This window comes from Equus quagga, chromosome 4, assembly GCF_021613505.1.
Source record: "Equus quagga isolate Etosha38 chromosome 4, UCLA_HA_Equagga_1.0, whole genome shotgun sequence".
NCBI classification, from domain to species: Eukaryota; Metazoa; Chordata; class Mammalia; order Perissodactyla; family Equidae; genus Equus; species Equus quagga.
In genome coordinates this window covers 48,197,363-48,214,978 of record NC_060270.1, presented here as the reverse complement: position 1 = coordinate 48,214,978, position 17,616 = coordinate 48,197,363, and the positions used below count along the sequence as shown (strand labels likewise).

Sequence of the window (17,616 nt, the reverse complement as noted above, 5' to 3'; positions counted from 1 at the left end):
AGCCAGGGTAGATACCCCAAGACTTCAGTGTGACATTTGCATCTATCTTGGTTGACACTTAGCTGTGGTTTAAATCAGATGCAAGATGTGTGCCCAAACGAACAGATGTATACATGGTTTGCAGCATATCCAGCACAAAGCAGCAGTTAAGTTTTACAGACTCTGGGTAAATAAACATGTTGGCAATTAAATAACACCCCTCCTTCTAAATCATTAAAAGTAGGAAATGAAAAAATCCTGACCCAATTTGACTTTGGAGAATTTTCTTCAGAGCAAGCAATAGTGGGTCTGTACTTTAAAATGTATTTTAAATGCCTCTCATCATGTGAGGGTCATTCGTGTGATAAGAAGAAACGCATTCCATACCAAGCCAACCCATTATCATCACCCCGGCACGAGCGTTAGTCACAAGATTTTACGGTCCCTCTCCAACACAGCAGTTGTCCTGGACAAGCAAAGTCGGACACCAAGAATAAATGAAGTGGAACCAAAACATCATGAATTCTAATAGAAAGAGAACATAAATCATTTTCTTCTTTGCGAGAATCTGAAGCATACTAATGGAACCAACAGTAGTTCATGTTCTATTTACTGAAATTTCTGTTTTCTATTTTACTGATGTTTTCTATGTTACTGTTGATATTATTCACTGTGTCTATTACACTTGGGTATCGTGGAAAGAAATTCATCCATAGTTTATGTACAGAGATTCCCCCGCTGGCAGATAATCCTTACCTTATACATATGAGTGACCTGGTAGCCGTGTCTGCCAAGAGTTGATGTGCTGGTGTACCAGTACACCATGTGTAAAAGAAGCAGTGCTAAAAAGTTTCACCTAAATGAGATTTTTTTCAAATCAATTTCTTCCCCATTTGTTAATGTTATACTGGAACGAGGCTCATCGAAAGCACTGTTTCCTCTTTAAAGTCTTCTCTGATCCAGGAGAGAGGAGTATTTCCTCTTCTAAGCCTTTCATGCCCATAAAATTCCTGGAAAATATTTCCAATATGATGCCTAATATATTATTTTACAAACACTTCTTTAATCCTCCATTTCTCCTACTTTGGTGGACGTCTTATCCATCTTTGTATCCTCAATCCTTGCATAGTGCTAAAAGAAGTTAACAAATGAGTGGATGAATGAATGGAGGTTTCCGAATTATATGTCTTGAGAATCCTGAGGTTTATATAGGCCCCTAAGGATAAATCTCTTGTGAACATTAGTGCATATTATACCCCAAAAGATGAGAAATTCAATACCATAGACTCTTGATGTTTATAAGGAAATTATGTGAAAGCACTTGTTACAGGCTTTTGTTACTTAAAAACTGGTAGCACTTTGTACATGTACATTTCTAATCCTGATCAAATACCTCTAGACCTTGTGGTATATTATACTAAATTGGCTGCTAAAATGCCACAATTCACAAAAGTTATAAAAATGATAAAGAAATGCTTTAAATTAAACACTAAACCCCTGAAGATTGGAGTATCAAGATAATTATACACTAATAGCTGCTGGTTTTCTTTTTGGGAATTTTAACATAGTCATAGCAGCAGTTCGGCTATTTCTAAAGAATGGAAACAGGAGAATACTACAGTTCTCTATCCAATTAGAGATTAGCTAGTTCATGTATTTAAAACCCACCACACAGTTACAAAAACAAAACCAACAATACAACATCGTACCTCAAAAGCGGGCTTTATGTAATTAATCTGCTCTTCCTTGTTTAGAATATGAACATTTCCCCCCGAGATGTCTGATTTTGACTTGTTCCCAGGGTACGTGGAAATCTTTTCATAAGAGGGCTTAACATAGAAATTACTTCTTGTGTTAAAATCCAATTTTTCCCCTGAATAGGCAAAGACAGGAAAAGGATCCAGAGCCAAAGGAAATGCTTCATTATAAGCTCAGGGCATTTCTATGGTTGAGAACGAAATAACAGGCTTGTTCTGACTTTTTATTCCCCTATGCCCTCAACTTTGCATTTTTTCTAGCCACTAACAGCACTGAATGGCTTTTCTGATTTTGTTTTATCAACATATCTTTTAGAGACTTACTCATTCACTATCATCTTCATTTTAGAAAGTAGAGATAGGGATAATGCTCTAGAAAATCTTACTTGTCCTGGATGCAATTAGACAACTATTGAAAGCACTTATTATTGCTGATGTACTTGTCTCCTGTCTAAAGTGTTTTAGACTGAGCAGATCATTGTGCAAAATGACTGAACACCCAACACCTATATATATATATATTTAATTTAATTTAATTATTAATTTAAAATTATACAAATGTACTAAAACCTTAATTCATTGTGTGTGTGTGTGTGAGGAAGATTAGCCCTGAGCTAACATCTGTGCCTGTCTTCCTCTACTTTATATGTGGGATGCCTCTACAGCATGGCTGATGAGTGGAGTAGGTCCGCACCTGGGATCTGAACGTGTGAACCTGGGCCTCTGAAGAGGAGTGCATGAAACTTTAACCACTCAGCCACGAGGCTGGTCCCCTTAATTCATTATTTTTAGAGCTTCCAAATCATTTAAAAATCCATATACCAAAAATTCACTCCTTTACAGTATACAATTTAATGTTTTTTTTAAAAAGTGTATTTACAAAGCTATATAATCACCACCACTCTCTAATTTTCAGATATTTTTATTATCCCCAAAAGAAACGCTATACCCCTCAGGAGTCACTCCCCATTCCACTCTCTCCCCAGAGCCTGGCAATGGCTAATCTATTTTCCTGTCTTACGGATTTACCTATTAAAAACATTTCATAAAAATGGAATTATACAATATGTGCCCTTTTGTGTCTGGCTTCTTTTCACTTAGCATATTTTCAGGGTTCATCCATGGTGTAGCATCTATCAGTACATTGTTTTTTATATCAAAATAACATCCCATTGTATGGATGTACACATTTTGTTACTACATTCATCAGTTAATGGATATTTGTGTTGTTTAACTTCTGGTTATTATGAATAAGGCTGCTATAAACATTCATGTGCAAGTTTTTGTGTGGATATGTTTTCAATTCCCTTGGGTATATACTATGGAGCAGAATTGCTGGGTTATATGGTAATTCTATGTTTAACTTTTGAGGAACTACCAAACTGCTTTCTGAAGAGCCTGCCCCATTTTGAATTCCCAACAGCAATGCATGAGGGTTCCAATATCTCCAAATACTCCTCAATATCTTATTTTTTAAATTATAGCCATCGTAGTGGGTATGAAATATCTCCAAATACTCCTCAATATCTTATTTTTTAAATTGTAGCCATCGTAGTGGGTATGAAGTTGTACCTTGTGGTTTTTATTTGAATTTCCCTAATGACTAATGATGTTGAGCATCTTTTCCTGTGCTTATTGGCCATTGTATATCTTCTTTGGAGAGATGTCTATTTAGATCCTTAGCCCATTCTTAAATTGGATTATTCTTTTTATTGTTGATTTTTCAATGTTCTTTATATATTCAGGATACAAATTCCATAACAGATATATGATTTGCAAACATTTCTCCCATTCTGTCACTTTTTCTACTTCCTGTATAGTGTCCATCAGAGCACAAAAGCTTTCATATTTGGTGAAATCCAATTTATCTAGTTTTATATTTTTGTTTTTGGTGTAAAATCCAAGAAACTATTGCCTAATATAAGGTCATAATGATTTATGCCTATTTTTTTTCTGAGGGTTTTATAGTTTCAGCTCTTACATTTAGGTCTTTGATTCATTTTGATTTATTTTTGTATGGTGTGAGGCAGGGGTCCAACTTCATTCTTTTGCATGTGGATATCTAGATATTCCATCACCATTTGTTGAAAAGATTATTCTTTCTCCATTGAATTGTCTTGGAACTTTTGTTGAAATTCAGTTGACCATAATCTTAAGAGTTTATTTCTGGATTCTCAGTTCTATTTGTTTGATCTGTATGTCTAACCTTATATCAGTACCACATTCTCTTTATTATTGTAAGTTTGTAGTAAGTTTTGAAATTGGGAATGTGAGTCCTCCAATTTGTTCTTCTTTTTCAAGATTGTTTTGGCTATTCTAAATGCCTGTGATTCCACATGAATTTTAGGATTGGCTTATCAATTTCTGCTAAAAGGCAGCTGGGAGTTTGATAGGAACTATGTTGAATATGGTGATCGGTTTGGGGGGTACTGTCATCTTAACAATGTTAAGTCTTCCAACCCATGAAAACGGGATGTCTTTCCATTTATTTAGGTCCTCTTTAATTTCTTTCAATGATATTTTATAATTTTTAGTGTAAAAATCTTGCACTACTTTTGTTGTTTATTCCTATTTTACTCTTTCAATGCTATTGTAAATGAAATTGTTCCCTTAATTTCATTTCAACTTACTTATTGCTAGTGTATAGAAATACAATTGATTTTTGTATATTGATCTTGTATCTTGCAACACTGCCGGACTCATACATTCTTTCTATTAGTGTGTGTATGTGTGTGAATTCCTTAGGATTTTCTATAGACAAGATCATGACATCTGTAAAAGAGATGGTTTTGCTCCTCTCTTTTTAATCTTTTATTTCTTTTTCTTGCCTACTTGTCTTGACTAAAACCTCGAGTGCAATGCTGACAAGAGTGGACATCCTCACTTTGTTACTGATCATAGGGAGAACACTTTCAGTCTTTCACCATTAAATATGATGCTAGCTGTGGTTAATTATAGATGCCCTTTATGAGGTTGTGGAAATTCCTTTCTATTCCTAGTTTGTCGAGTATTTTTATCATGAAAGGGTTTTGGATTTTGGCAAATGCATTTCATGTGTCTAATAATATGACCATGTGGCCTTTGTCCTTTATTCTATTAACATGGTGTATTATGTTGATTGATTTTCAGATGTTAAACTAACCACACATTCCTGGGATAAATCTCATTTTGTCATGGTGTATAATCCTTTATATATTATTGGATTCAGTTTACTGGTATTTCACTGAGCAATTTTGTGTCTATATTCACAAGGAACATTGGTCTGTAGCTTTCTTTTCTTATGATGGCTTTGGTTTTGGTATCAGGGTAATACTGGTCTCATAGAATGAGTCAGGAAGTATTCTCTCCTCCTATATTTTTTTGGGGAAAGATTTGTAAAGAATTGTGGTTCATTCTTCTGTGGATGGTGGAATTCACCAACAAAGCCATCTGAGTCTGGGCTTTTCTTTGTAGAAACATTGTTAATTACTAAATCAATTTCTTTACCAGTTATAAATCTATTCGGAGTTTCAATTTATTCTTGAGTGAGTTTTGGTAGTTTATGTCTTTCTAGGAATTTTCCCATCTTGCCTAGGTTAACTAATTTGTTGGCATATAACTGTTCATAGTATTCTAATATACTCCTTTTTTGGTAATTTGAGTTTTCTCTATTTTTTACTTGGTCAGTCTAGCTAAAGGTTTGTCAATTTTGTTGATCTTTTCAAAGAATCAACTTGTTTTCATTATTTTATTGTTTTTCTCTTCTCTCATTTATTTCCTCTTTAATCTCTATTATTTCCTTCATTCTGCTTTCTTTGAGTTTAATTCACTCTTCCTCTTATAGGTTCTTAAGGTGTAGAATTTGGTTATTGATTTGAGATCTTCCTTTTTTTTTTTTTAAGGATTGGCACCTGGGCTAACAACTGTTGCCAATCTTTTTCTTTTTTCTGCTTTATCTCCCCAAACCCTCTGCACACAGTTGTATATCTTAGTTGCAGGTCCTTCTAGTTGTGGGATTCCTTTTTTTTTAATATAGGTGTTTAAGCTATAAATTTCCCTCTGAGCATTGCTTTAGATATGTCTCATAAATTTTGATATGTTGTTTTCATTTGAATTCATCTCAAATATTTTCTAATATCCCTTGCAGTACCTTCTTTGGTTCTTTGGTTATTTAGGAATGTGTTTTTTAATTTCTATCTGTTTGTGAATTTCTAAAATTTCCTTTTATTATTGATCTACAACTTCATTCCATGGTGGCCATCTTTATATGATTTTAATCTCTTTAAATTTATTGAGACTTATTTTATGGCCTACCATATGGTCTGTCCTGGAGAATGTTCCATATGTACTTGAGAATGTCTATTCTGCTGTTATTAGGTGGAGTCTTTCATAGTTGTCCTGTCAGTCAGGTTGGTTTATAGTCTGAAGTCTTCAGTTTCAGTGCTGGTCTTTTGTCTAGCTGTTCTATACATTATTGAACACGGGGTATTAAAGACTGTAACCAGGGGCCGGCCCCATGGCCGAGCGGTTAAGTTTGCATGCTCCGCTTTGGTGGCCAGGGTTTCACCTGTTCAGATCCCTGGGTACAGACCTAGCATCATCAAGCCATGCTGAGGTGGCATCCCACATAGCTCAACTAGAAGAACCTACAACTAGAATATACAATTATGGACGGGGGGTTTTGGGAGGAGAAGAAGAAAAAGAGATTGGCAACAGATGTTAGCTCAGGTGCCAATCTTGAAAAAAAAAAAAGGACCCCAACTATTCTTTTTGAATTAGAATTGTCTATTTCTCTCCTTGGTCCTGTCAGTTTTTGCTTCACGTACTTTGGGATCTGCTGTTAGGTATATATATGTTTAATTTTATATCTTCTTGATAGGTTAAATTTTTTATCATTACATAATATCTTCTCACCAAAATTTCTGACTTAAGGTCTATTTTATCTAATATTGGTATAGCCATTCTAGCTATTTTTTTTCTTATTGTTTGCATAGTATATATTTTTTCATCCTTCTACTTTCAATCTATTTGTGTCTTGAATCTAGAGTCGCTTCTAGATAGCATATCGTTGGATCATATTTTTTTTAATTCATTCTATCAATCTCTGCATTTAATTGGAGAGTTTGATCCACTTATATCTTTTCTAATTACTGGTCAGGAAGCACTTACTCCTGCCATTTTGCTGTTTGTTTTCCATGTGTTACACCTTTTTTTGTTCTTCAATTTCTCCATATCTGCCATCTTTTGTGTTAAATATTTTTAATGTATCATTTTAATTCCCTTGTTGTTTCTTTTACTATATTTTAAAAGTTATTTTCTTAGTGGTTTTCCTGGGGATTATAATTAATATCTTAATTTATAACAATCTAGTTTGGATTAATACCAACTTAATTTCAATAGTATGCTAAAACTTTTCCCTTACATAACTCCATTCCCTTCTTCCTCTCTTAGGCTATTATCATCATACAAAATAGATCTTTAAAAATTATATACTCATTAACACAGATTTATAATTATTGCTTTATGCAGCTGTCTTTTCATTTAGATTGGAGAAAAAAGTTACAAACAGAAAATATATCTATGCTGTCTTTTTTATTTACCTGTGTAGTAATCATTATTGGCACTCTATTTCTTCATGAAGACTCAAGTTACCATCCTGTAACCTTTAATTTCTGTCTGAAGGACTCCCTTTAGCATTTCTTGTAGGGCAGGTCTGCTAGCAATAAATTCTCTCAGTTTTTCTTTATCTGGGAATGCCTTAGCTTCTCCTTCATTTTTGAAAGATAGTTTTGCCTGATACAGAATTCTTGGTTGACAGTCTTTTCTTTCACTAGTAGTAAAGTTGTTCACTTTAAATACGTCATCACACTGCATTCTGAACTTCATGGTTTCTGATGAAAAACTGGCTGTTAATCTTAACTAGGATCCCTTGTACTTGATGATTTGCTTCTCTCTTGCTGCTTTCAAGATTCTCTTTTGTCTTTGTCTTGTCTTTGTCTTTCAATATTTTGATTATGATGTGTTTTGGTATGGATCTCTTTAAGTTTATCCTACTTAGATTTTGTTGAGCTTCTTGGATGTGTAGATTCATGCTTTTCATCAAATTTGGAAGTTTTCAATTGGTATTTCTTTAAATATTCTATCTGCACTTTTCTCTCTCTCCTCTCCTGGGACTCCCATTATGCATATGTTGGTATGCTTGATGGTGTTTCACAGGTCTCTGAGGCTCTGTTCGTTTTTCATCATTCTTTTTTCTTTCTGTTCCTCAGACTGGATAGTCTCAATTGATCTATCTTCAAGTTTCTGGATTCTTCTGCCTGCTCCAATCTGCTACTGAGCCCCTCTAATGTATATTTCATTTATTATACTTGTCAACTCCAGAATTTATATTTGATTCCTTTTTTAAAAAAAAAATTTATAGAAACTTTTTAAAGAATTCTATTTTGTATATTCTTTATTTGAGGAGACGTTTTTATACTTCAGTTATTTAGATATTGTTTAGATATTAGCTCTTTGAACATAGTTAAACCAGCTGTTTTAAAGTCTTTTAAACCATCATACAAGTCAAATTATGACAATTCACTAAGAATTGTCAGAGCACAGAAGCTTGAAGTCCATCTAGCTCCCTCTAGTGACTGCTAGGCTGCTGGTTTTCACAGTGCTGAGGAGCTGGCTTTGAAGGCTACTGTGCAACTGAGGAGAGGGGGATGGGTATATGGCAAATTAAAATGCCATAAGGCTTGTTGCTTTTACCAAGATTTTGCTGTCTTTTTGAATAAACACTCTTCAGATTGTTACAAGCCTTTGTATAACTTCCAGACTTCTTAAAAAGTTGATTTTGACAATTTTTGTCAGTGTTTTTGTTGCTTTTACGTGGGAGTGGATTTTTGAAGATCCATACTATTGCCATACCTGTTGATGTCCTAATTCTTCATGTTAAGTGAAAAATATACATACATGGAATGATTAATATTTTCTCCCTACTTTCTATTACATCATCCAGGGCACTCCATTTAGAAGATTAGCAGTGTAAAAAAGAATCTTCAAAAAACTCAACTGAGGTTTACAGTATTTCTGAAGGCCATACCACATGGCATCATATGACTGTGATGGCTCCTCCTGACTTTTCCAGACCTCCCTGTGGCAGCTCCATTCTCCTGGTCAGTTGGATTGACACTCAGGATTATCTGATACTTCCCTTACTCTTCTGCCCCCACATGCCCTCAAGTCTTCCTTCACAGTCTTATTCATATATAACCTTTCTTTCCATTACCAATGCACCATTTTCTCTCACCTGCCACCAGTCCCTCTCTACTTTGCTTACCAACAATAAGTGAATCTTCATATAAACACCACTTTGATGAGTTCACTCCAGGAATCAGAGGATTCCATCAACCTTACCTTGTCTTCTTCTGGATAAGATCTAGTCTTTTTAATGTGGCCCTCCAAGTTTCTAAAATCTGGACCCAATCTGAACTGTCTGAACTGGTCAGACAACTTGGATTCTGAATCCAGCTGTCCTGTGGAACCTTCCACACCTATTTTATGGAGTATAGAACATTATTGAGCACCTACTATGTGCTGAACTTAGAGTCAGTTCATGGAGTTATAGGTAAGTAAACCCACAGTTATAATATATTGTAGCTAAGAACGATATAGAAGGATCAATTAAGAAGATATTTGAGAAAGTACCTTTGAAGAATGGCAGAAGTGAAAGGTGTTACTGTGGTTTTTTCTTATTTATTTACCTCCAGTATAATACCCTCAAAGATTTAGTCAAGTGTTACAGTGGCAAAATGATTAGATAATCTGTTTTCTTCCCCCAAAATAAGACATTGTTGTGAGAACCCTGGGACTTCTGCACATATAGAAGCCACATAAATACCTCTTGACCTTGTAGCATTTATGTCCTCATCTTTAAAGCAGGGACAATACCTGTGCTGCTCCCTTCCCAGGACTGCGGTGAAGGATCACATGAGAAGACACATGTAGCGTCCTTGCAAAGTGCCTTACAAATCCTACTTACTATCAAAACAATGATTATAAATAAAAATATATTATAAAAGCACTCTCATTTTTTAATCACCCATGCACCTCAAGTCGTGGCGTCTTCATTTGAACATTGGTTTGGGCAATTTAATGAGAATAAGTAACTTGTCTCTATTAAGAAGTTTTTGCACTACCTTTTGAGTCTAGTGTTCTATAATCACACTGTGAAAACATTAATGATTACTGATATGTCATCAAAAACAACCGTGGAGGAAAAAAAAAGTAGTTACTTACGTTCTGCTTTTAACTGTCCAAGGATGGAATTTTCTCCTCTGCACATCGTTCTGGACACACATAAGGGAAAGAAACAATTATGGAGGTTTCATAGGAACCAATTCCAATTGCAATATTTGTGGGGTACAGTCTTAATCCAAGTGAAAACAGAACAAGTGTTTTTATGAGAAGATGCTACATAGATTTTTTAAAAGCTAAAAAACCACATGAATATCACTTGTAATGTTACTGATGGGAGAAGGTAATTGTTTTGAGTTGGGTAAATGGGAAAGTTATAAAATTGATGTTGGATTTCAGAAAGAGATGCTATTTTTAAAAGATGGGTTATAAATTAACTTTCCCTCTTAGAAAATTTGGTGACAGTAAAGATAAATGTGGAATGCCTCGATAGGTAAGAACACTGACAGAATCACATTACTTCCAGAGGTGAAAAGGGCAAATACTCAGCAGGGTAATTTTGAAATTAAAGAAACTATTATACCTGGGCTCTCTCTATAAAGTCGGCAAACCCCTTAGACATGAAAAATACAGTCTCAAATAACTGATTCTGCTAATGATTTTGTTTCTCAAGACTGATAATAGTCAATGAATTATAAAGACCGACAAAAAATTTTATGCTCCATCTGCTTGCTTTATGAAAGTAATTAAAAATACATTTATGCCAGGAAATGCTGATATTATTAAAGACGATGCCAGCAAATAGAGATGTTTTTGCATAATACAAAGTTACAGTTTTGGTTGCTGAACAAAAGCCAAGCATGTTATTTCATTCAGCTGGTTCAAACCCAAGAAAACAGTAACAGAAAATAATTACAATTGACAATATTCCAAAAATAATATTAGAATGGCAAATGAAGTACATAAAATCCAATTAAACATATGTCAGTGCCTTAAATACTTGAAAAGTTTTTTTTTTCATATTATAAAGCAGATAATATTAGAAATGGGCAAGTCTTCAATCCAATGTATAGACCAGAGCACAGCTGAAGTTCTCTCATACTGTAATCAGGCAAAATTACCCCAGAGGAAGCAAAACATCTTTACTTGAAACCGTGGCAGATAGACAGACACAAGCTTCAAAAGTCAGTAAGGAACAAGAGGATTAAAAAAAAAAAAAAAAGATTTCTACAAATGGTGCACTCAAACTGTGCCTGGCAGACCCTCAGATCCTGCAGGGGGTGTCTCTAGGAGGGGACTGAAGCAGGAGGCCATCTAAGCCCCCACCCCCAATTTGACCAAGGCTCTGCTTTACACGCCGGGGGTTCTGGGTAAGGTCTCATTTATTCCTCCCCCACTAAAGGGTTTCATCAGAAAGGTGGGAAGCTACAGGTGGTTCAGAAAAACAAGGGCTATTAAAAGAGACTATCCAGGCTCTAGTCCTTGCCTTGACTTAGTAAGAGTGTCTCCTGAGTAGGGATCTTTTGTATCTCAGGTCACAGAGCCTCTAACTGGGAGCTGGATTCATGCCCAGGCCTGTCCACGTACCTCTTCACTCCCACTCTCTTTTCCACTGAGTGACCCAGAGCCAATGTCAGGGAGGCCCTTCCATCGCTTCCCACCCCACCTCTCTACGCCCACCCACCAGTTAGTACCTCTCAACCCTCCTCCTAATGCTCGACTGGCCAAGTCTGAGCTTCATGCACCTTTTTGAGTGAATATGGGAACTCTGCTTTTTAGAATATCAAGACTGGAACTTACCATTTTCCCTAAAATTTTAACCGAGAAAACAGAACTAAAATTCCAGAAGGTAGGAGAGAACCTTCATGCTTCATATGCTAGCAGAGGCCATTTTACCAACCTTGTTGAAGGACTGGCTACCCAAAGAATCATAAACAAACGTGCATTTTAAGCGTTTAATTTTTTTTTCTCTACTTACTGCAAAGAATATGGAAAGCTCAACAACTCTTTGGCAGTGTAAAGATAATTTTTAAGTCAATATTATATGTATAGTCCTGATTATATATATATTTAAGATATATACGTACATATATATTAGTTTAAAAGATATATATATGTATTTATTTAAAAGATATGCATGCATATATATTAAAAATACTATATATGTATATATACATAAGATAAATGTATATATATAAGATATATATGTATATATTTTTTAAAACATATGTATATATAAGTATATATACTAAAGAACTAAAAGATTAGTCTCTTTTTTACTCATACATATTGTATACATGTCAATATATACACATATATATCTAATAAATGGAGATAATGACTTTAGATATATATACAATAGGCAATGATTATATAAGAGAGAATAATATTTTAGTTCTTTTATAGTTGCCATGTGTCCTAGGCCCACCATTTATGATTTTAGTCTCTATTTGAATTTTATCAACTACTAAACAGGCTAAGATTAAAAAGTAAAACAAAGAAAAGTGTTCATCTGTTTAATGCTCCACTGAATAGATGAGGAGACACATTTCCATTCCTTTCACCAGCTTACATGCACGACCGACTGAAAGCTGAAAACAGACGATTTGAGAACTTTGGCACCTGTAGTTGAAGTGCATGATTGCCTGTAGAGCGTTTCCTCCACCCGTTGAAATGTCTCCTTCAAACCCTGGCAGAAGGGGTATCACAACATACACCCGGTACCTCTGGCCTTCCCTGCAAAAGTCAGATGCGGAGAGATTCACCAAAAAAAGATCAGCTTAACGTGACAGCCAAGCAGTTCACATGGTTTTAGAGATTGAGTGAACGGGTTCCTATAATACCTTCTATCGCATTTAGGGCTTGGGGGGCACTGCTGGATTTGAACTATCCAAATAGTTCATAACAACCCGAAAAGTAAGCCGAACTTGGCAGTATAGTGGGTGTTGTACCCACTGTCTCTCTACAGCATAATCCTTCCTAGGACAAAACTCACTGTAAGAAAGCTTTGATTGACTCCTCTGGAGGTGGGGGGAGGGGGATTGTAACACAGTTTTAAAAAAGATGTTATCATAATAGTTTTAGGTATAACAAGCTGTATCCACAGTACTCGGCTCAGAGCCTGGAGAAGAGCAGGCATTCAGTTAATAATTGTTGAGTAAATGAGTTTCCATAGCCTAGATCTAAGGGGCAAAAAGACATACTGCACCCAGTATATTTTGCAATGCAAAGATCATCATTACTTAGAAACTCCGATTCTGCTCTGGAAAGTCTGGTTCAGCTGCAAAACGTTCCCCTGGACTCTCAAGAATTCGGAGCAGCTGACGTTGATTTTCAAGTCCTCTGCATATATAATATAGCATTTCTTGGCTCACTCTCCCAACTTAATAACAACAGCCTTTGGAAGAAAAGGCTTTGAGTTGCCTTTACTACTCAATGATGTAACAAATAGAAGAAGAAAGTGCTGCTCCTTACTTTGATCTGCATTCAGAAAGTGACAATGTGGAAAACTATGTTCAAACAGTGATCGCCTATTTGGAGGCAAAGCTGTTAAAGTTCTTGTCTCTGTTTACAAGATACGCAGGAAGAAGAGAGAGCCTGGAAATGACTGGCTCCACTGTGGTCAGGGAATCGCACCCGCATATCTGAGAGTCTATATTCATGTAAAAGTGCTGCTACTGGTTAATTTTCAAATCTGATCCTACTTCAACTTTTCATAACACTTATTTTCTAAAGCTCATTTTCCTCTAAACAGCTACATTTTTCTTTCTGGTGAATATTATTACTACTCTCTGAGGGGTCAGATTTCATTACTGATGTCTCTGAATGCCAATGTACGTCTCAGTGCACGTGGAAAGCAAGGTTCAGGGCAGAGGGACGGCCCACAGAGTGGAGTCTGGAGGCCTGTGCGCTTAACCGCCGTGCTGAGGACAGGGAATCTGCAGCGGTGGTTGTAATGGCATGCAGTCATCACTAGATGGCAAACGCAGTTTGAGTCGGGAAAAAATTTTTTTTTTACATGTAAACTGTTGAAGATCTCTGTTTGATGAGGGTAAGTGGCTCACATCACTAAATGGCAAACCAGATAGTGGAAAAGCAGAACAGAAAGAACATCTAAGCTATTTCCCCACAGCCAGGATTTAAAAGTCCAAACGAATTAAACCAGACACTTAAAAATTGACATCACTGGGGACTGGCCCCGTGGCTGGGTGGTTAAGTTCATGCACTCTGCTTTGGCAGCCTGAGGTTCACTGGTTTGGATCCTGGGTGCAGACCTACCCACGGCTTGTCAAGTCATACTATGTGGCAGCACCCCACATAGAACTAGAATGACTTACAACTAGGATATATTAACTATGTACTGGGGCTTTGGGGAGGGAAGAGAAATTGATACCATCTGGCCTCAACTGCCTTTCCAGAATCACCTTCAGTATGATCCTCCCAGACCCCTACTCCAGTGACAGGCGACCACTGCCCTTTGCTCAGATGTGTACCCCCTCTCCTGTGGCAGGTTGGCTCATCAGCCCTCTGTGCCTAGAATGCTCATCTCCACCTTGCAGAATCCCACTTCTTCCAGGGCAGTAAATGGCTCCTTCCCTGGTCAAGCCATCCTGGATTTTCCAGTCAAAATTGGTGTACTCCTCCCTCTCACTCCCACGGCACATGGCAGGTATGTCTATTCAGCACTGTTTTTGCTTTACACAATAGTTACATACTCGTCTGCTGCCTGGGCTACGTGATAAGCTCTTTTGAAACACAGGATGTATGTCCACGTATCTTTCTATTTTTGCCGGTGCCCAACAGAGGACCCTGGCACACAGTACACACTGATACTATTTGCTTTGAGAGGATGGGGTCAGGTTGGAAGAATGTTTCTGGGAAAGCTCTGGTAGACATAAGGTTAAGCAGCACAGGACTTTTTTCTTCAAATTAAAATACGTTTTATCTGAATTGTTTTTATTGTGGTAAAATATACCTATATAATATAAAATTCGCCATTTTAGCCATTTTTAGGTGTACCATTCAGTGGTATTAATTACATTCACATGTTGTGCAACCATCATGATATCTATTTCCCAAACTTCTTCATCACTCCAAACAGAAACTGTGATAATTAAGCAATAGCTCCCCCATTTCCCCTCCCTATAACTCCTGATAACCTCTAATCTACTTTCTGTCTCTATGAATTTGCCTCTTCTAGATACCTCATCTACATGGGATCATACAATATTTGTCCTTATGTGTCAGACTTATTTCACTTAGCATAATGTCTTCAACTTTATTCCATGGTGTAGCATGTGTCAGAATTTCCTTCACGCTAATGGCTGAATAACATTCCATTGTATGTACAGACCACATTTTGCTTATCGAGTCATCTGTCAATAGGGACTTGGGTTGTTTCCACCTTTTGGCTATTGTGAATAACACTGCTGTAAACATCAGCATATAGTATCTGTCTGAGTCCCTGTTTTCAGTTCTTTTGGGTGTACACCCAGGAGTGGCATTGCTGGCATATAGTTATTCTATGTTTAGTTTTTTTGAGCAACCACGAAATAAATCACATAGTCTAGTGGGTTATATATACTCATGATACAAAAAATTCTCTTTCTCTCCTTTGTCTTCAGACCTTGTTTCCCCTCCCTGATGGCAATTCCTGTTATCTTCCATGTTCTTTTAGAAATGAATTAATCTATGAATTTATAAGCATATATACATACTCTCCCCTTCTAACAAATGTTAGAATACTATAGACACTTTTCTGAACATTATTTTTATCATTTACCAGTGTATCCCGGAAATCTTTTGATATCTGCACATAGAGAGTTGCCCATTTTTCAACAACAGCAATATAGTACTCCATCCTACACCCGCACTATAATAATTAAACCAGTTCTCCATTTTGGTGGGCATTTAAATTGTTTCTAGTTTTTAGCTATTTCAAAACAACTATTTCCTATGCATGCTGACCCACATAAGTCATTTTTCAGATTTTTGGAAAAATCATAGAGGTGGTATTGCTGGTATTGTTTGTGGTTCTGTTTGTAAAAGATGGTTCTCTTTTATCCTTGTATTTTATAACAGCAAAAATGACTTCGAAATAGAGACCTCATGTGTAGGATGTTAAGAAATGTCCTATAAAAATCTTACATCTTTAGATAAAACGTTCTTGCAAATCTAGTTTGTAGGAATCAGAATGTCCACATTTTCTTGTCCTTGGGACTCTCTTAGCTCCATATCAAGGCCTTGGCTTTCGTATAAGGCTGCAGTTCCTGAATGTCCTGAATGATGAAATTTTTAAAGGGTGTTCCGCAAATTAGCAGGTACCACTTAGATTTTCACTGCTGTAGAAAAAAGGGCTCTAGAATTTCGAGCCACAAAATTGTCACTAAGTTGAAGCCAATGAAGAGAAAATTCTTTGTGATAGTATGTCTGATCTCCATCCTTGATCTCATCCCCAGAAGACAATAGTTTTCAGCGGCTGAGGATCCTCGTCTTTTCTGAAACACTGCATCCTCCTAACGTGGGGGTGGGGCAAATTATAGCAATCAGCTTAGGGCAGGAACCCAACCCCCTAATGTGTAAAATTATTTATGATCTTAAAAGCAAGATATAAACTAGTGGGCACCAAGCCATCATGCAGGCAATCGCTTCATCCACTTTAGTTCAGAACAATTTTATAAAATTGCATTCTCTATTATGTGTGATAGCTAAAAATGGGACATAAATGTCCCATAATAGGGGGATGGTTAACTAAATTATGCTATAGCCACTCAATGGATATAACTTTTTTTGCAGCCATGAAAAATGCCCACCATGATGACTTACAGGCAAAATACTTCCGTGTTAAAATGGCCCTGATGCAAAGTTACAATCACAAGACAATTACAAATGTGGCAGGCTGATACTATGAAATATTAAATAATTTTTCCCCTTAAATGTGTTAACTCTCCCCACTCTGTAACTGGAGATATGAAGCAGGCATTGCTCTCCGCGGGGCACTCTCACCAAGGAACTAGGAGACAAAGATGTCAACTTTTTAGATTTAGGGGAACCAGATAGAGATCCTTTGAGCTGAGGCAGGAGTATAAAGAAATAAGAGTGAGACTCAGTACAGGGACCCTGTCCTTTACCCTGAAGCTGAATTCCAGGGAGAACATGGCAGACCCTGTCCCCTTTTAAACATGAGGATATGGAGCTATGAGGATCTGAGCCTTGCTTCCAGGGGAACCCCAGAGAAGCGCTAAGTGTAGTCTACCAGCCCACGTGATATGGCAGTGATAGAGAAGTGGCAGAAGGGCAGGGCTGAAAGGAGAAGGCTGAGGCCCCCAAGGTGCAGTAAGCAGATGCCAGAACAGACCCGAGATAGGTCAATACTGAGAGCTGGTGGCCTCTTCCCATAGGTCCAGGACCCCTTAGCATCTATACAAAGGACGGCGTTGTGTCAGGGAGAGGTGAAGCCAGGTAGCACCCTGACTGAGTCCAGAGCAGAAATAAAGAGAGATCACTGGATTTGGCCACATATGTCAGGAAGTGACTAAATTAAATTTCCTTCTATTGTGTGGAAATGGGACTTGAGATAAATCAGGTGAGTTATACAAAAAGGAAATAAGCTACAATTCAATAGAAAAGTAAGTATGCATCTTAATATGGACAAAAAGGAAATAGGAAAATAAAAAGTGAGTTATTTAGGGTGGTGAGAGCGTAGGATCTTTAAAATTAG

General features: G+C 36.7%; 1 protein-coding gene across 4 annotated transcripts in view; it reads right to left on the bottom strand.

Annotated features, from left to right (window-relative positions):
* The window catches only part of PLD1 (phospholipase D1), a 198,217-nt gene that overhangs the window by 20,365 nt on the left and 160,236 nt on the right, over positions 1-17,616 (bottom strand). For all 4 annotated transcript variants that reach the window (XM_046657935.1, XM_046657939.1, XM_046657934.1 and 1 more), the window contains 2 exons: positions 12,519-12,632; positions 9,999-10,048 (listed from right to left, as the gene is read on the bottom strand). In XM_046657935.1, coding sequence (XP_046513891.1) covers positions 9,999-10,048; positions 12,519-12,632 — 164 coding nt within the window. The remainder of the gene's footprint in view (positions 1-9,998; positions 10,049-12,518; positions 12,633-17,616) is intronic.